We start from the raw sequence: 19,477 nt of genomic DNA, 5'->3' as shown, positions 1-19,477 counted from the left end.
AGAGATGTTTCCAGCTTGATGATTTCCTCAGTCCATTTGACTACCTGGATGCTAGAGAGGTGCTGGAAATGCACGGTCATGGGCAGCCAGAAATAAGCTGGTCAGAAACTATGAGGGAATCGCAGCCCAGGAGGGTCCAGAAAGCCTCCTTTACAGCGAATATACTCCTGCTGTGTGGCTGGTCACAGGAGTTGTTATAGCATCCCACTGGCAAGTGGTTGCAATTAGTGTCTGAATTAAGGAATGTCTACTGCCAAGCATATAGGATTACCAAAATCACAGCATCATTTAGTATAGGAGGTAAGTTTGGAGGTCTCCAGTCCAACCACCTGCTGGGAGCAGGACCAGCCTTTAGGTTAGACCAGGGTGCTCAGGACCATAACCAGCTGGGTTTTGAACATCTCTGAGGATGGCAAATCCACGATCCCTTTCCTGCCTCTTGTCCTTTCCCTGAGGACCTCCGGCAATCTGGCTCTACCTTCTGCATAACCCCCATTTGTGTAGTAGAAGGCAGTGGTTAGATAGCCCTCCCTCACAAGCCTTCTCTCTTTGCAAACCAGCCCAGATCCCTGAGCCCCTGCTGATGTGTCAGATGGTCCAGCTCTCTGGGTAGCTTCATGCTCCTCCACAGGAGTTGCTCCAGTTTGCTAATGTCTCTCTTGCATATGTAAAGAACCACCTGGTGCAGCCTGAGGAACTATCTATCTCACCTCCTGGAGGAGAGCAGGTGTCTCTGCCTACTTTTAAAAGCACGAGTAGTTGTGAGTGTGTTTGTTGGGGTGTGCAGGCACAGTACCACCATATGTCAGTGCATGTACACAGTGTCACGCAGGGAGCTGGTACGTCTGCCTGTCATGTAGATGTTGGCTCAGAAGATTAGGTCATAGAAATGGGTGCAAATTCACTCAGGCCCGCGGAGCTGTGCTGGTTTCTGTGAGCAGAGCTGTACTGCAGGTACATTGTGTGAATGCCATCCGTATACATACCTGTGCACCACATGCTTCTCCTTCAGCAGCTCTGCACCTTAGCAGGCACAGATCCTCCTTCCCTTATTATTGGAGATGTTTACAGTCAGGTCTAAATCTGGTCGGGTAGCTTCGCGATTACTCACTTCTCAGCTATTACTCTGCTCCAGTAATCCTGAAGCGCAGGGAGACAGGGTGTACCAGGCAGTAGCTAGGACTGGAAGTCTACAGAAATCATGTTCTGCTCTGCTGGTGTTGCTGGAGGGCAATGCATCTCTACCGTGATGTCATAACTGTGAGGCACAACCTTCAGAGCGTAAAAAAGAACACCCATTACTCAGTGGGCCAGCAGGTGATTTCAAAGGAGGCAAGCGAGGAGACCTCAAAACTTTTACCTGCTTGCTGTCTTGGAGATAATGGTAGGCAGAATGACGTGTCACTGAAAATCAGTGATGCCTTTTGCAATATCAGGATTGCGGTGTGATGAGCAATACCTCTGAAGTCTTCACGACAGATGGGAAATGGGGAAAGCTGAGATGAGCTCCAGGCCGTGGACAGGGAAAATGTACCACAAGGATGTAAGATGTCAGGTATGAGGCTGACAACCAGGTCATGGACATGATCTGCAGGCAGGGAGGGAGGAGGGAGGCAGGGACAGGGCATCTCTGCACTGCCAGCTCAGCTTCCCGCAATCTGCCTAATGCAGCTGAAAGCCCCATCAGGAGGAGTCCCTGGAGAGGTGGCTTGGAGCGATTCAGTGCAGGCCACACTCTTGTTCCTGTGGTGTAGATGGACTGGGCAGAGTAGAACCAAGGCTGAACCAGCAGCTGCCCCAAGCTGTAGAGGCTGCAGCAGAATGAGAAAGCTTGAGAGTGCTGGTTCTCGGCCAGTCATGTCCGCTCCCCATTTTGCAGCAAGACCTCCCATCCCACCTCTGTCATAAGGAGCTTTGGTGCTGCAGCCCAGGGTGCCTGGATGTCCAGCACAGAAGGACAAAGGGTGCCAAGTAAAGAGCGCCTGAGTGTTAAGCCCCAGGCCAGAGGAGGAAAGCAAAGCACTGCAGTCTGCTATGGGGAACAGAGATGTAAACCTGGGTTAACGCAGGGCGAGGTATTTAAAGGACTGGCCCAGTTCAGAGTCAGGCAGTTTTCTCCCCAGCTATAGTTTGTTACAGAAATGCTATAAAATAAGTTTGTCCTACAAGCCAAGGACAAGAATCACCAACTGTTCATGTTGCCCAGCTTCCTTTAGCCCAAAACAATTTGGGGACATGAGGTGGCCTGAACAAAACAGTCAGGTCAGATTTGAAAGGCAGAACTCATTCCAGGGATCAACATCTACTGTTGAGACCCACTGGTAAATCCCAAAGCAAGGCAGGGAGTTAAAATACAAACCTTGCTGACCTTCCCTATCAGCTCCACCTCTGGACCTACTGGTCCCAGCTGGGATGGGAGGGGAGAAGCTGTGTCTGTGCCATCAGCACTGCCGGACATAGGTTAGAGGGCCCAAAATACATGCACAGACACCATAAGCCATGAGACTTTGTCCTCTGCCCGGGGCAGGTTGGCCTGTCCCTCCCAGCTCTGCAGCCTGGCATATCTCACCAGGCTTATCTGGTCGTGTGCCCTCCTCCCTCCCCAGCCTTACCCCCAGGACCAGGTTTTCCTGCTTCACCCCAAATGCTTATTTTTATTATTTTAAAACAGAGTTGCGCCTGTTTTGATTTGCAGGCAAAGGTTAGTGGGAGGTCAGAGCTGACATCTGGGCTGGAGGTAACATTCCCATCTAATTAGCAATCCCTGAATAATGAGGGCCTTCCTGTCCCATCCCCCTGCCCTGGTGCAGGGAGGGCAGAGCCAGCAGAGGCCGTGGCAGAAATGGGGCAGGAGAACACCCCATTAGGTGGCATTTTGTTTCCAGAGGCGCCCAGACCAAACTCATGGGACTGCTGATAGGTGCCAAGCCACAGTTTGCCGAAGGGCCAGTGGTTTTGCCAGTGACCCCCCCAAAGCCTATTGTCCAGGGAGAGCCCGTCTGCCCTTTCTGCAAAGCAGGGGTTACAGATATAAACACCCGGGGTGCTACCCTTACTGCTGCATGCGTGGCAAGAGAAGACACCGACGCCACCGGGAGAGACGATGTTGGTGGGAGACAAATGAGATGCACGGTCAGGTCCCCAGAGCGTGGCTGGCCATCCGCTGCCCTCCCCTCAGCCCAGGGAGATAGTTGTACGTTGGCAGTTCTGTCCCCGCTTTCGGGAATTGGATCATTTATCAGGGCGGCAAAGCCCAGCCGGGCTGACATGATGCAGCTGCTGGCGCGCAGCAGTGCTGCGGAGAGGAAGCAGCCACAGCGGGAACCAGCTTGGGCCAGAATGCTGGGCTGGGGGGACAAAGGGACGGCAGTGCTGGGGAGACCCAGTCTGTGAGGGCATGTCTCCCCTGCAGCGGGGCATGGAGAGGCTAGAACACAGCCTGACTCAGCTGGGGGAGAGGCTCCCTGGCTGAATCACCCCAGACTCTGTGCCTTCCCCGCAGCTCCCGCACCGTGGGCTGGCTGTGCCCAGTCAGCGCTTGCAAAACCCCATGAGATCACGGGCGCAGGCAAGCGTGGGGGGGCTGAACTGCAGCCAGGCGCTCTCCAGGTGAGATTACAACACTGGGCACATCCACTCCGTGCAAAACCCCGGCTGACACCCCTTAGCAGAGCTGGTGACACACCAACCTGCCTGCCCTGTCAGCCCTGTGGCAGGGGCATTTGCTGCCAGCAGCCTCCAACATGTGGCCACTCCAGCCAGAATAGCCACGGCCTGTTGATACCTCAGAGGGGACATGACCCTAATTCCTGGCCTCAGTATAAAACCCCATGGAGGGAAGGAGAAAAGGAGGCAGGGGAACAAAGCTCAGGATTTAGCACTGGCAGAGCTCAGCTGCCATGCCCCTGGCTGCAGGCTGGAGAAGATGAGGCTGGAAACCATGTTGTTGGGTCAGCCATGTGCTGCTGGCCACCGCGAGCTGGGCACAGCGTCACAGGAAGGCACAGAATCATAGGGGAGCAGCAGAACAAGGCTATGAGAGAAACCTAAGGGGTTTGCTTGTGACCACAGCCATGTGCTGCCAGTTTCTTTGCCGCAGGCTCCAGTGAGACCAGCAGTGACAGGCGCCTCATGTTCCCATATTTTTTCATCTCAAGGGTGCTACCAGTTTCTGCCTTCCTGTGCAATGCCAGACTGATTAAGAAAACCTCAAATGTGCTTCTTCTGAGTGTCACGAAGAAAACCTAAACTGAGAAGAGAACTTGAGACCAAGGCCAGGGAAAGTGGAACAGGAACTAAACAGGGCGCAGACAGGTACAAGGGGGTTGGTGTGCCGGGCTGCCACATAGTCTAGCATGAAAAATGCAGTGGCAGGCATGACAGCAGCAATCTTTAATATTTCTCGAGCTCTACGAGAAGTCTCCATGCTCCTGTCAGGATCTTAGGAGGAAGACCGTGGGACCCAGCCTGGCTGGGAAGGTGGATGTCCTCAGGTGCTGAGCTAAGCTGAAAGAGCTAAACTGAAGGATCAGCTGAAAGAGCTAAACTGAAGGATCATCCCCTTGAGAGCAAACCCAGAAGTGAGAAAGAAGAATGTGAGGGTTTTGTCTTGTAGCTTCCTGCCAAAAACTGGCACGGCTGTAAACACAAGCACAGAACAATAAGGTCTCCTGTCCCAGCAGCTGCTAAAGCCGTCACCTGGGGAGCTTCCTGCAATCAGCCAGTGGAAGGACAAAAAGGAACTCCCACATGCTTTCCTGCAATTTGTCATTTGCCTGATCTTTGCTCTGCCTCTGCCATCCTCCCTTCCCCCGGAGCTGCCTGTCTCATGCTCCAACAAGAGGATGTGGTTATGAAGACCAGCCTCTGGTGAGGAGCAACCTCATCGTTCAGCCTTGCTTCTCCAAGCAGCAAGAAGTGCTTTTCTTTATGAATTCTGAGTCGCTCAACAGCCTTCCCACAGACAGCGTTTTCCCTGGGCTGGTTCTGCAGGCACTGCGTGAACTCCCCCTGTACCTGGGTCCCAGCACCCCAGAGAGACCCGCAGCACTGCAGGTCTCTGCCTGCCACGTGTTGCAGCTTCAGGGATTACAGTGCCGAGAATTCGCATGACAGTGCCACCAGCTTCTTTTTCAGAGCACCACACCTTTCCAAGAAGTTAATCTCTGGGTCTGAACACTGCCATGCTGGATCTCTCTTCACAGATGAGTATTTTTAGAAAGTTTGAGCTCAGACTATGCAGTCACTCCTGAGCTATGCCAGGATGAAAAGAAAACAACCACTTTGCCTGAACAATACCGGTGTGGAACAAAAAGCCACTGCAAATGGGGTGTTTCAGCATCACTCAAAACTAGCCGAGCTTTGAAAGACAAAAATTGAATTCAAAAAAAAAAAAAAAAAAAAAAAAAAGCTTCCTAGTGAACAGAGCTTTGACAATTTACTTTAAAAGCCAGATTAAAGCAAAACAATGTTATATAAATACCGGCGGGCGTGCCGGAGCTTGCACACAGTACGACACTCGGTCTCCATCGCAGCTGCTGTGCTAGCTAGAGCCAGGGCGTTCGTTACCTGCTGGTTGCAGCATGGCGTGGCCCTGCGGTTAAAGCCACTTGCAAGGAAAGGAGTCGTGCAGTGCCTGTGCCCACAGCTACAGGCCCCACGGGGAACTGGGGAAGCGTTATTGCCTCAAGATGGAGCAAGAAAACGACCTCGGGGAACGCAGCTCCTCTTTGTCCCAAGGTTGTGAAGCTATGCCTGGGGAGCCGGCCGGCCAGGACAAACACCCTCTCGCTGCCAGCTGCGTGGGACCAGCGTGGAGGAGTTGCTGCCACGTGGGTGGCCAGAGGTCACCATCCTCTCCGGAAACCTGGAGCGTTTTGTAGCCTCTGGGCAACTTGAAGTAGATGCCTTCCCCTGAGTGGGAGAGCAAGCAGGCTGGCTCCTGTCCTGTTCCATCAGTAGCTACAGCTGCTGGGGACATCTGTGAGCCCCAGAAGCTCCTGGCACTCTCCACAACAGAGAACAAGAGTACATGAGTGGATAAACACACATACATATATATGTTCAGACATAACTTCACAGAAGCTGCAGACCACGGAGAAAACCCCAACAATTTCAGTGCATTTTTATTGCGGCTGTTTGGATTATCAGGGCACAGGAAGTCGACACGGGCAGGTGGGAGGTTGAGTGCTGCCCTGTTGCCCACAGCCACCAGTTATCCTCCATCCACAGGGCCAGCATCCCCCTCTGGCCCCTCCTCACAGGACCAGACTCCCCATGTCCCTGACCGGCAGGGACCTCTTGCCACCAGGAAGGCAGCCACAGGGTTTCTCTTTGCTCCTTCTCCACTGGGACGTGGAGTGCCACATTTTCAAGCTCTCCCCAGAGGTCTCCTGTTTCCACCCATTTGGCTCCTCTGGCTTTGCCAAAAGTGGCAGCGTCTGGCTTTTGCAAGAGAAAGGGTTTAAGAGTGAAAGTGTTGCTGAAGTTATGAAGCTGCAGAGGCAGAGAAACCACAAAGCTCACAAGTGCACCCCACGCCCTTGAGGAGAGCGGCAGGAAGGTACCCTGTGTGTGGTGATGGACTTGAGTCTGGGTGGGTTGCAGGGGCAGGTAACAAGGACAGGACTGTGTCACAAGTGATCTAGTTTGGTTTTGTTCTGGAAGTCAAGCCCATGGTAGTTTGATTTTTTTATTGCTTAGGATATTGCAGCTCTGCGAGCTGGTTATTCTTTAACTTGCATGAAACTGAAGCTCACAGTGAGCGCTTAACGCAATTCAGCAACAGTTTTGAACAACGCTATGCTTAATGTTGCTGCTAACAGCCTTGCAGTGTTGGAGAATTTAATTGCTGATTCTGTCTGAATCCTATAATTACTTAGTTGAGAAAAATGAGGTGGTGGGGGAAAAGCTCAAACTGATTAACAAACTGTTAGGGCAAACAGCCTGGCAGGGCTGGTGAAAGGCCCTGCCAAACCAGCATCAGTGGCGGCCGTTTCCCTGTTGACATGGAGCTGGGCTTTGTTTTGTTCTCTGCATAGGAGGAATCATGTAATATGTTGATAAAGCAAAGGATTTACTGTCAGTGCTGGGTGCCCGGGCTGCTGAGGCCAGACCTCACTGGAGCCAAATGTGGCCAAAACTGTCCCCTTCAAAGGACCACATATACACAGCCCACTGCGTGCTGCCAGCTAGGCAACCGGAATTTTCCATCCTCTACCAGCACTTGAAGCTGGTCTTGGCGTGGCACCCCTAGCAGAGGAGGCAGCGCAGCTCTCCCTCCTTGCACACACGCACCGTGGCTCAGAGCAACTGGAGGCTAACGTGGAGGTCAGCAGGATGGCACAAACATCATGGGGAGAGGAGCAGCTGTGTTAAGGCTTGATGCAACTGTAAAGCCAGCAGAAACAACTGTAAAGCTTCTGCTTTGGACAAGACTGTGAGGACAGAGCCTCTCTGTGTCTGACCTCCAGCAGGGAACTCGGCACTGGGTTTCAGAACATACCTAGGGAGGGAGAAGTGGGTTTAGCTGAGCTTTGCTCCCCTTGGGAAGGCACTGACCGCCATGTCCTTTTAAAATAGCAACATTAGAAGCTGAGAAAGCTACTGTAATATAGGTAGGCTCTGGCAGGAGAGAACAAATGCTTAACAGATCAGAGGAGCATTCTATGTGCTTAACTCCAAAAGGGAAAACCAACTGCATCCTTGCTGGAGTAAGCAGACAGCAAACATTTTCACGGCTGACATGGAAAAAGCAGCTACTTCTGAGGAATTACCTGTTGTTTCACTCTTTCCTCTTGGGAAAGACCAGCATCACATTCAGGTGGCATGAAAATTGCTGTCCAGCTCTGCTTTTAACCACTACATAAATACACTGCTGCTAGTGCTTCCCGCTTGCATGCCCTCTGTTATTAACAGCAGCTGTGGGAATCCCTGAAGCCTCCCCTAGCAGTCTGCAAACAAGGAGCTGAATTAAGATCCCACCACAGAAAACATCCTTGCGCTTTTAAGTCTCATCCTGCAGTGAAAACTGTACAAAGCGCTGGGGGAATCTCAGGCTGCCCCCGCACTCCTCCTCTCCACCTGTTAACACTGTTTCTCAAGGGCTTCCACAGGGTACCATGTATGTGGGTTTTCACCACTTAAAGAAACAAGTTGCAGCTTTCACATAATGCACCCTAAAGCATGCTGGTGCTTTAACAGCTGAATTACACCTTAGCTCCACTTTTCCTCAGAAGGAAGTGATAAAATAGCTAATTTATACTGCCCCTTAATTACACAATGCAAAGTCACTGTGTTTTTTCCTGTTCTGTAGGATGGTGAAGCATGAAAGTTGACTATTGTTGGGTACATGACGCTGTTCCCCTATTTTTCCTGCTCATGCAGGAAAATGGAGACAGCCTTTACTAGAAGTGTTTACAGAGCAGGAACACTGCAACGGCAGGGGAAATGGCCTTGCCTGAAACATGAGCAGGACACGAGCAGCACAGCTTCTGTGGTCTCCCACATAAAATAAAATGCCAGGTTTTACCAATAGTAACAGTTCCTTACCAAATTACATCCAAGTGACACCTCTAGCAGCACACCAGTGGTGAGATAGCCCAGCCTCAACCGGGATGTACCCATTTCTGGGGACCAGCACCACCTTGTGCTGCTGCCCAGGCCCTGGGGGTGATGGAAACAGGTGGGAGTAGTGATACCTGCAGCACTGCAGTTGCAGCAAGACATGCAGAACTTGGATTGCCACACCTCTGCTCCTTCAAGGGTCATAAATAGTTACTGCAAAGGTGCAGAAAAAAATTGCCTCATGGCTTGTAACAACTTATGGCAGGGAGGTGAAATGGAGCAGAGCCAAAGCAGATGTAAGAGTGACTGAAGGAAACAGAAGCTGGGAAGGAAAAAATAAAAAAAAACACAACCAGCTTGTCCATAGTCATTAAGCACTTACAATGTTCTTGTGCAGCTTTAGGTAAGTACACTGGAACGAAGCATTACAGCAGGCACCAGCCGTGGTGCTGTACTCTACCTACAAGCAGATGAGGAGACTGGGAGCACTTAGAAGCCAGGTTGACTGGTAACAGGTGTATATAGGGAGGAGGAGGAAGAGATGGGAAGGGCTGAAGGCTGCTTGCGATAGGAGCACACAGCTGCCTCCCTTAGTCTAAAGGTCAGGGTAATTAAAGTCAAAAGACTGCCTTTTAACAGGGCTTACCTGCATGAGCAGATTTAATCATTTACACAAGGGAAAGGGAGGGTCTCAGGCTCCTCGGGCAGGAAAGGAGCGAGAAAAGCATGGGGGGAGTGAGCACAGCTCAGGTTCCTTGTGTGCAGTGAGCCACTATTCCTCTGTGCACAGGAGAACAGTCCTTCCTCCGGGATCCAGCAGCACCCAGAGGGAGTCCTAGAAGCAGCACTGGAAGCCCTGTGAAAGTAATCCACTTGTTTGTTTTTCAGCACATTTCCTTTTAGCAGGGATCAAGTCATAACCTGTGTTCTCCCAGCTCATCAGCAGAAACCAGCCAGTGTGCTGCTGATACCCCCTCTCACCTTTCTGGACAGACAAGGGACTTCCCTGCGATTTCTGAGAATCAAGTTTTATTCTCCAGCTAGACAGCAGTGACCAATAAAGTTATCTTCATTACAGACATACAAAAGGAGATCCATAAAATACTTCTGTTTTCTATTTCCTCTTATAAAATTATGATGGGAGCCCATGGATTAGTGGAGCTGTACCTGTTGCAGCAACACGAGGAGAAGGACAAAGAGACAGATTTCACAGACAAGGCAGAGGCATCCTCAGCTTTAAACAAACCCACCCAGGGCAGGTATGTACCCACATCTTGCAGGGAGCAGCTGCCCTCTGCTCTGGGCTATCAGATGCTAGGCAAAGAGAAAAACATTCCTGCTCTTAACTGCAGCTTCGCACGTCAGCTCTTTTCTGATAAAACACAGGCTCCTAACTCCAGCCGTATTCCCCATTTTGAGAAAAAGCAGCCCCACTCCTCAGCACCCTTTACAACTACTGCTGCTCAAGAGAAGTGGGAGTGGGAGGGAAGAGTAACAGCACTGTCCATCTCCTAAATACCCCAAAACAGAAAAAAACCCCAGGCTGTACAAGGCAGCCAGTTCACATGCCCCTCAGCTCTCTCAGGCAAGGAATGCACAATGCGGACGTGTCCAGAGACAGAGGTACAGTCACCCTTCTAATTCAGGCTCCAATGAGTTTCTTGAGGAATGCCTCCAGCTGATCCTCATCCTTTATCCCCACAAACTTATCCACAACATCTCCATTCTTCATAGCCAGCACAGTTGGCACTGCTGACACCTGGGAGCAAGAGAAACAGGGAGACACAGGTGAGCAGAGGCTGCAGGGAGCCTAGTTGCACCTTGGTGGCCCCAAATGGGGCTCTACAGAAGCAGCTATAAGGGAGCTGAGCATACAGCTCAAGGGTAACGTGTCTGCTTGCAGAACACAGGCCAGCTGAGATCTATGTTCCTCTCTCTGTGGACTCCTCTCTGCACTGACTTATGTTGCACTAAGTCAAGGCTGAGCAGCTTTCCAAGTTTAAAAAAGACCCAACATTTTAAAGACAAAACCAAAGCTAATATAAAAACAGCAAGGCAAAGCTTTCCCCCCTGCCCCAGTACAAATTCCTCTTCTCCTTCCCTTTTGTCATGTCATAAGCAAACAAACCAACCCAGCCTTTTACCAGGACATCTCTCAGACTTGACAACCTTTGGACGTCTTATGGCCAGGTTGGTATCAAACTCTACCCATGTTCTTCTTCAGACAGGACTGGAGCTGGAGGAAGGTCCCCGCCCTGATCACTGCACAGGCAGATTTCCTGCTCCGTCCTACCACAACCTCCTCCAACCCATCTTTCCTTTTCTACTACTGTTTCCAGTGGTTTAGGTGGTCACACACCAGTGGCTGTCCACTGCAGATCCCTGATGATTAGGTAAGAAGTCAAAAAGTCCCTCTGCCCAGAGCCAGTAGGCAGCTGCGCTGCTCTGGATGCTGCTTTTTTAGCCCAGGACAGTTTTCTGAGAATTATCCAAGAGGACAGCAGTGGAAATGACTACGCTCCCCAGGGACTTGCCGGCTGACCAGCGACAGAAGAGACCCCAGGGACATGGCAGAGAAGAAGCAACCAAAGCTCAGAGAGCTGCAGTGACATCTGGTCATGTTTCTGACCCCACAGCTTTGGTGCCCTTACCTCTGCAAAGCTCGCACCCCCAAAACAAGTCCTGTCCTCATCTTGCCTTCCGCGTCCCTGCCAGCCTGCAGGGACTTCTCGCATGCACTGCCCCCCCCCCTACTGCCAGCAAGCATCTGCAAATCCTTCCTTGGGAAACCCGCCAGAGGGCTGGCTTTTCTCCCATCGGGAGCCTGAAGATGAAAGGGACATTTTGTGCTTCTCTTCCCACCCGGTCCCAGCTGGCCAGTCCGGCGTGGCTCCCCGCAGTCTGTCCTCCAGGCCTTGTGCAGTCTCATCCGAAGGGACAGGAGCGCCGGGGCTGCCGCATCGCACGATCTTCAGCTCCTCCTAGTGACTGGTGGCAGCGTGTCCAGAGGTCTCGGCCCCGGCGCTGGCGACGGTGCCGTCAACACGCTCCCTTGTGATTTTAACCGTACCAGCACTGCTGCACTCAGCTGGTCTCTTCCTCCCTAAGAAGGGCAAACCTCCACTGCACCTCCCTCTTGCAAAGTGGGTTAATAATGAGCGGAGTTGCCCCAGCTCCATTCAAAAAACCAACATGCCCAACCAGCAAGTCCAAGCATCCGGCCGTTACAGCCTGGGGTAGGGAACGGTTGACTCTTTGAAGCACTATGAACAAGCTAACACAGAGTTACAGGGCTCTGCACGCTGACCAGTGCACCCATGAGCTTCCCCTTTTCGTGTGGGTGAGCAAACCCCAGGAACGTGTGGCCGACCTGGGGCTGGCACTGCAGAGCTGGGTGAGAACAGAAGGCACTGAGAAACTTGCCTCTGCCCAGAAAACACTTCCGACAGCTTCCTTCCTTCTAGCTGCAGCAAGGGCAGCTCATTAATGGAGCACGTACTTTTTTTTTGCTGCTTGAGAAGCAAATGTCATGGGAATTTCTAGAACACAAAGTTGCGGACTTTTTTCCTCTTCTTTTTTTTTTGGTCCCATCTGCCCTGAATCTAAACAAACCCTCCTCCTCTCTCAAGGCATTTCTAGAGAAAAAGTCAGGCTGCTTTTGATCAGCGCTGACTACAGATATATGCAGCCATCCAGGCTATTCCTGGCAGCATCCGTACTAAGGGAATTCTCTCCCATCTGAAACTGGGATTTTATACAAGCTTGGATGCCACACAGTGCAGCACGGGGAAGGATTTCACCCAGGCTTCAGAACAAGGTGTAACAGAGGGCTGAGCTCCGCTGATGAATGACTGTCCCTGTATCCAGCAGCTCTCCTGAGCTGCCTACTCGCAGCGGCCGGAGAAGGGGCTGCCCTTTCCCAGTGGCCACACATGCAGGCAATGGGCCAAGGCAAGAGATGAATCTAAAGAATTTCAAGAGACAGCAGATTAAACAAAAAAGTATTCCTTCTCCCCTTCTGCTTTTGGGGTGAGAGAGGTCAGGAGTGGGCTGGAGCAGCAGAGAAAAGCCACAACCAGAGATGAAAGGTGTTAGATATAAGCAGGAATCCCCAGAGAAAGAACTTCTGTGCTGTGCATAACTGGACAGGGAAAGGCGCCAGGGTCGTTTCTAGTCGCAGGAAATGCATCCCCGCTTAGTGCTAAGCCGGGACAGCCGGGAGCCAAGGGCAGACGGCAGCCCGTGTGAAGGAATGTGACTGCATTCCTTGGCTCTTCCAGGGGGTGTCTCTCCCTAGTCCTGCCTCCCCCTGCACCGAGGAGGCTGCTGAAGAGGAGCTTGTGCAATCGGGCAGCGAGCGGGCGGCTGCGTGTGTGGGCAGGGGAATAAACGTGGATGAAGACTTCCGGGCAGCTAGTGGAGGAGTTGTGGGGGCGGCACAGACACCGAGAACCCCCAGAACAAAAACTTTCTCAGCCTGCAGACATCTGATCCCCAATGGAATGGCTTTAAAGCAAATCTTTTCTGATCCCTTCCAAATACCACCTCTGGTTTTCCTGATCTCTCCTAAACACTACCTTTGGTCCCTCTTTGATCTCGATTTAGTGTCTTCCCATCAGCCCTTATGCTCACATCTCCTTAAGTGGCAACTTCCCAGAAAGAAGACGAGCAAAACCAAGCGCGTGCTCAGCACACGAACCAAACTTCTGCCTTAAAAAAGATGCCCCAAACTATAAAGATCAAAGCAAAAATTTCTCCTTTACACCTAACCATCTGCAGCTATCCTACTCTCAGACACTGCCTAGGGGTGGGGTTTTAGCCATGAGGATAATAGCCAAGACCAGATAAACACATCACTCCTGACAGCAGAGGAGGCAGCAACGACCTCCAGACCCTCCTGCTAAACAAAAACTTCATCATGTTTGTATATAAGGGTCTAGAATGAGTTGCTGGAAGCTGGCCCTTGCCTGCAGCCTCAGTCCTGCCTGCACCTACGTCACCAGGGCTGCAAAACAGGGACCCTGCAGACAAATGCGTGTACACTGAAGGCTGTGCAGCTGCTCACTCACCAGCCAGTGGGAGAGTACAAGCAGCCTATCATCAAACCTGCACAACTTGGGGAATTTTCAGCCTCTGTTTAAAAGACCTTTATTCACATGCACACACTCTGCCATTTTCCAGTCATCTGATATTATCCTCTTGTAATCACAACTAATTCAATCTTCTGGAAGGCTTGGAACAATACAAGTGTTGAGCTAATCATCTCTATATTCTCTTCTCCTTTTCTCCTTAGGGTTGTTGCTACCAGAGCTTTGACTGCATCTATTAGGATTTACCCACTTTCTGACCACCACTGAAACAATCTCACGGTCTTCAACTTCTTACCAGCACCCTTGTGCTATGCAGCCTTCGGGCTTGCCACACACTGAGCACTGCTCAGGAGCCAGCAGCCATCTTCCTTGGCCCGGGGCATATCTGCCAGAGCACCGGAGGCTCCCATGCTCATCTTGCAGAAGCTGCAAGGCACGATTGTGGGTGCCAGCTGGGTGGACACTCCACCACAGCACAGGCAGAAAGGTCTCCTCGGGAAAGAGTGGGAGGCAACAAGCTGTTTCCGCTTCCTTCTTCTTCTGGCTCGGCAGGGTGTGGGAACGGCACAGTCTCCTCCAGACTCAATAAAACGACAGCTTGCTCAGGAGATGGTTCACACTTTGCTGGGCAACTTGAGGAGCTTCCTGTTGAACCTCCACCCTGGGAGCAGGACTTCATCTGCAGAGGGGGAGTAGCTCCATCCGCATGATATACAAGTGAAAATTAAGCACTTTCCTCCCTGTAAAACACAGCAGCAGGATGCCCTGGCTCCATAGACCGAGTTGTTTACAAGGAGAGACAACGGAGGTGAGCACAGTTGTCAGAGAATTTTTTGTGTTTCTTAAACTAACCTATTCATTGACACAGGGCAAAAATACATAAATCATGTAAACCAAAGCCATGGCCTTCTCCAGTCACTCTGCTCCTTCCTGGGAGCAAGGCACTGCAGGGTACACACCCAACAGACGCGTAAAAAACTAGTGTAAGCACCAAGGTCTGTGCTTGTCAAGAGCGGGATGAATGCTCCTGTTGCTCATGTGTGCTCTCCAACTTGGCTCCTACCTGTCCCAACAAAACCCAGCAAAAAATCTTGAACAAGGAAGGGAAAGAGAGGGACAGGCTGTCTGCATTAAGAACAACATTCAAGAGCAGAGCAGACTGGGGCTTGCTACTTCATGTTCCTGCCCTGCACCTGAGCAGCCCATGCACACAGTAAAACACTCTGTATATGCTGCAGGCTCCTCAACACCAAGCAAGCATTTATGTTGACAGATGCCTGCAAGGCTCAGAGGACACCTTTCTGCAAAATTAGATGTGGGGATGCTGAGCATGAGCAAGAAAAGCCAAGCAGTGAAATCCACCTACTCACAAGTGACCCAAGGGGTCAGGAACTGGTAGGCACTGGGCTTCTCCTCACCACCAACACCACTGCCATGCAGGCACACCTCTCCCCAGGGAAGGACCTTCTTTGCACTACCAGCAAAATAAAGTCTGCACTTTTCTGGCTCCTACCTCGTACTCAATAGCAAGGTCTGTGTGATCGTCAATGTCCACTTTCGCCATCAGCACCTTCCCCTCCTGCTTGGCCACCATCTTCTCTAACCTGGGGCCTAGGATCTTGCAGGGGCCACACCACCTGACAGAGAAAGAGGAGAGGGGACATCAGAGGAGGTAAGCACAGCAGCAGCTGTGGAAGGCTTGCTGGTACACCAGTGCCTTTACCACCACTGCTGTTCCATTCAAGAACCAGGTTGGGAATACCATTCCCAAACCATGATTTAGAAAAACGTTTCCCTCACAACAGAGCTGTCAAAGGGTTTTTATCTGTGTGTTCCTGTGGTGGTGGGAGCTGAGTAGAAGAAGAGGTCACCATTCAGCATTTGCGGTAAGCCTTTTGATGTCATTTTGACCATACCACAGTCTGCTCTGCCAGCCTTGGTGGTCCTCCTGCCTCCTCTTCTTAGCTGTTCATCCCTACCCTGCTTTGCATCCTCACTGGTGTGTACGTGCAAAGCTGTGACCCTGCTGACCACAAAATTGCCCTAGAGCAAGTGCTGCTGCCAGGTGTGGGGGTCACAGCCCACACTCAAATTGTTTTATGCCAATTATCAAATCACAGACATCCCCTCCACACTCACCACAGGGTTTACAGAAACTCCCCTTTAGCTGCAAAACTTACAGAGGCATCACATCTGTTCAAAGAGAGACCACCTATTCCAAGCCCAGATGCAGTAACAGCAGACTGCAAGGCCCTGTACACAGAAAACATCCCCTACATCCTCTGACTGCACATTAGCATAGTATGAACTCAGTTCAAGGAAAACATAAATTAAAGCTCCAAGTGCCCTTTTTAAAAAAAACCCTGAAGCTCTGGAAAACTTTTTTCCTCTTTAGCCTCCCTCTATACCAGGTTTCAGGCTTTCAATCATTTGTCCTCTCCTCCCTGGATGATCCCAATTAACATTCATTTTGGTTTGTCAGTTTGGTCTATTTAGAGCAGAAGTTTTTGGGCTGTTTCATAGTGTTTGCCCAGAATCAGCCACAACAGGCTCACATGACAGCACTGTGGGTCTGTGAAAATATTTGAGAAAACAAAGATAATCAGTATTGTTAATCCAGCAGATAACATCTAGGAATATTTTTACTAGCAAGAGAATGACAACTTTTTTATTGATAACAAATGCTGCTGTTGGTATCACTGGCTATTATTAATACATAAAGGCATTTGCTGTCAAGATCCCTGCCTCGAGAGCATGCAGCGTAAGAAAACCTGAAAGATGCAACATGATGGTGCAGGGGTACACCAAGCGCAGTATTCTTCCATGGCTCTTTAACATCATTTAGTGTTTTTAAGAGGAAGTTTAATCCACAAAGTTAAAAAACGGAGGCATCAGAGATTTTATCTTGAGGTGTCTTTTGCAGGATGATTCAATGCCAGCACCAGGGTGACACCCAAGCACTTGGGAGGTGCAGCCATGCTGCCCTGGGGAGTGCCTTCCAGGCACTAGTGTTCTACACTCCTGCAGGGTGTAGCTATGCCCACAGTGGTGCAACCCAATCAGTTAAATCTCTACGGATTGCGCCATAGCGGCAGAAGCACCTTTCCACATCAGATGTGGCAGCTCCACAGCTTGGGAAGCCTTCACATCCCCAGTGCACCCGGAATGCCACTGTGTCAGGAAAGCAGCAGGGGACACACCTACATGTTTGATGGCAGAAAGAGGCTCAAGAGCTGTGTGTGTGGGAACTTACTGTGCATGGAAGTCCACCACAACGGGTTTGGGGTTGTTCACCACCCGGTCCTGGAAGTCACTGCCGTCCTGCACATTGAAGGTGCTTCTGCAGGCTGCTGAGGTGCCGAAGGCCCTGCCGTGGGGTGCCAGGGGGCCCTGGGGAGGCAGTGTCCTGGAGGTAAGGGACAGCAGCTGCCGGAGCACCAGCCTCTGGGCCATCTGTGGGAAGAGGAGGAGGCATGTGGGGTGGGTGCACCTCATGGCCAGTCCCACTGCAGCAGTGCCTCACTCACAGTCCTCTCAGCAGGGCAGCCCCCAAGCCAGGACCTGCCCTAGATAGAAACACATAGGGCATCGAACAGGAGCGCTTACTCCCCCTAAGCCCAGCCCTTGCCAGCCCACTGCAGCTTCAGCCACACTGCTGTAGGTCCCACCCACCCCGGAGCCCCCAGATACAGACCCCAGATTCCTCCCTATTTCTATGAGGTAGGCACAGGGTTCGCATTTCCCACAGCCCTACAGAGCAGAGCCCTCCCGCCGGGCCTGTTCTTTCCGACGCATAGGGCAGGCCCCCCAGCCACGGGATCCCCATTCCCCCGATACCATGGGGCTTGATTCCTTTAGCCAGAGGGTCCCAGCAGCTCCCACCAGTGGAATAGGGCACAGTTCCTCCCTCAACCCCCCAGCCCGGTAGGGAAGGCCACTCCTAAGTCACGGGAGGCCTCATTGCTCCTCCAGCCCCAGAAGGCAGGATACTCCCGCTAAGGGGGCCCAGCTCCCTCCTCCAGCCCCTGAAAGCAAGCCGCCCTAGCCAAGAAGGCCACACGGACAGGGTCAGGGTCCCGGTCCCGGTCCCGGTCCCCGCCCCCCCCCCCCCCCCCCCCCCGGAACCCCCCTAAGCCGCAGCCCCCGCCCCGCACCTTCCCGGGCCCGGAGGTGACCCACACCCAACTGAACTTCCGGTTAATGCCCCGCCCACCCAGGTACTGATTCGCCGCTGACACAGGAAGGCCAACGACGGAACGGCCACCCTCACAATCGATTGGCCGCCGCCCCAAGCCCCGCCCCCCCGTCTGACTGGCCGCGGCGGTCGTCCTTCAAAGTCCTTTCCCACAGCCCCATAGGGGCCGGCGGGCTGTGTCACGCGGGGCGAGCCTTGAGTGCTGATTGGCGACGACGCCTTCCAATGGCACGCAGCCTGGGGTGTGGCGCGCCTTCCGCACGTGGCGCGGGCCCCGCCCCGCCCCCCCGCGGCGGCTCTCGGCCGCGGCCGGGCCCGGGGACCGCCCGTGTCTCTGATCCGCCCTGGGAGAGCGCAGCCCTGCAGCGCCCCCGGCCCGCGGGTAACTCCCTCCCGCACGGCGCGCCCGGGCCGGGCAGCAGCACCAGCCTGCCACCCTGCTGCCCCGGGCAGACCCGCGTGTCTTACTGTCCCCCGCGGAGCCTGCAGCCAATGCCCAACGGCACCGGAGCCGGTCTCCTTCCCGCTGCCAGCTCCGACGGCGTCGGGCCCAGCAGAAGCAAGGCTGGAAGGCGCTGCTCGCTTGGCGGCACCCAAAGTGAGGGGACTCAGATCCTCATGCCCCAGCACCCCTGGAAGTCACCAGGTCCAACCCAGGCGGCAGGCGCAGCGCACGCTGGCTGTGGGTGCCATTTTTTCAGGTTGTTGCTTTTCTAAGGGGAGTCACAGTTTAAAGCGACACATACACTGTGGACGTGCAGCCTGTGGGTTCCTTGTAGGCATTTAAGGATGGAAGAGGAAACATCTGGAGAACGTGCGCTTCTGTGGGTACAACGGGGCTTTGCTCCATGCCAGCATGTACAGGGAACAAATTAAACGGGCGCTTGGTGACTTCCAGCCAACCCAATTCAGTCACAAGCCCTTTTCTTCCCCTGGACAATCCCAAAATAAAAAGCCTACAGTGCCAAGGGTGTAGGAAGTAGTGGCACCACCTCAGCATCTACTGGCCATGACAGCCATTCCCGGACTGGCCTTGGAGCTGGGGCAATGGGACGTTAAGCCCTCGGAAGGATGCTGATCGGTGCCAGCTGAGGTGATTGTTTCCCCTTTCCAGCTGTGCGTAAATATAGGATCTTCTAGCAGCAGTAGCACTAGCATAGCCCAGCATTCCCCAAAAATAAGGAAGAATTCATTTGTCATCTCCTTCATCTCTTCTGCTCCCCAGCCTCTCCCCAGCACAAAGCAGTGGCAGGGCTTTACAGAAACAGCAGCTGAATTTGGAGGGCTGGGAGCATTTTAGGTTTTAGCCCCCCCCAGTTCAGGGTATCAGGAAGCACAGGTGCAGGGGGGTATATTCTTCTAGATGCTAAGGGGCTGGAAAATGTGTGGGGAGGTCAAAGCCTGTTCCCTCTCACCCCTCCTCCATTTCCTAGAAATCATAGGGACATTGTAAGGTCAAGTTCAACACTGCTCTTGCTTTGCAACCCCAGGGACGTGGAAGGAACCCACAGGGAGGGGACAGACAAGTGCATGTGGCTGACAGAGGCAGCAATAAAGCGCAGACAGCCTCCCAGTCAGCACTGGTAAGACCTCAAAGTGACCAGAGAAGAGAACAAGCATTTTAACA

The 19,477-nt window shown here is 52.4% G+C and overlaps 1 protein-coding gene across 2 annotated transcripts; it reads right to left on the bottom strand.

Annotated features, from left to right (window-relative positions):
* Positions 1-6,108: 6,108 nt before the first annotated feature.
* Positions 6,109-17,910, bottom strand: TXN2 (thioredoxin 2). Of its 2 annotated transcripts, none has more exons than XM_037387965.1 (4): positions 17,810-17,910; positions 16,909-17,108; positions 15,169-15,292; positions 6,109-10,324 (listed from the first exon to the last, which is right to left on the bottom strand). In XM_037387965.1, exons 2-4 carry the CDS (start codon positions 17,106-17,108, stop codon positions 10,208-10,210), a joined length of 441 nt encoding a protein of 146 aa, XP_037243862.1. In that variant the 5' UTR covers positions 17,810-17,910; the 3' UTR covers positions 6,109-10,207. The 2 variants fall into 2 exon arrangements, with proteins under 2 accessions (XP_037243862.1, XP_037243861.1); XM_037387964.1 differs by lacking the exon at positions 17,810-17,910 and adding an exon at positions 17,493-17,705.
* Positions 17,911-19,477: the final 1,567 nt, after the last annotated feature.

Source organism: Falco rusticolus, chromosome 5 (assembly GCF_015220075.1).
Source record: "Falco rusticolus isolate bFalRus1 chromosome 5, bFalRus1.pri, whole genome shotgun sequence".
Classification (NCBI taxonomy): Eukaryota; Metazoa; Chordata; class Aves; order Falconiformes; family Falconidae; genus Falco; species Falco rusticolus.
Note: the sequence above shows the minus strand (reverse complement) of the source record. Positions and strands in the feature narration are given on the sequence as shown.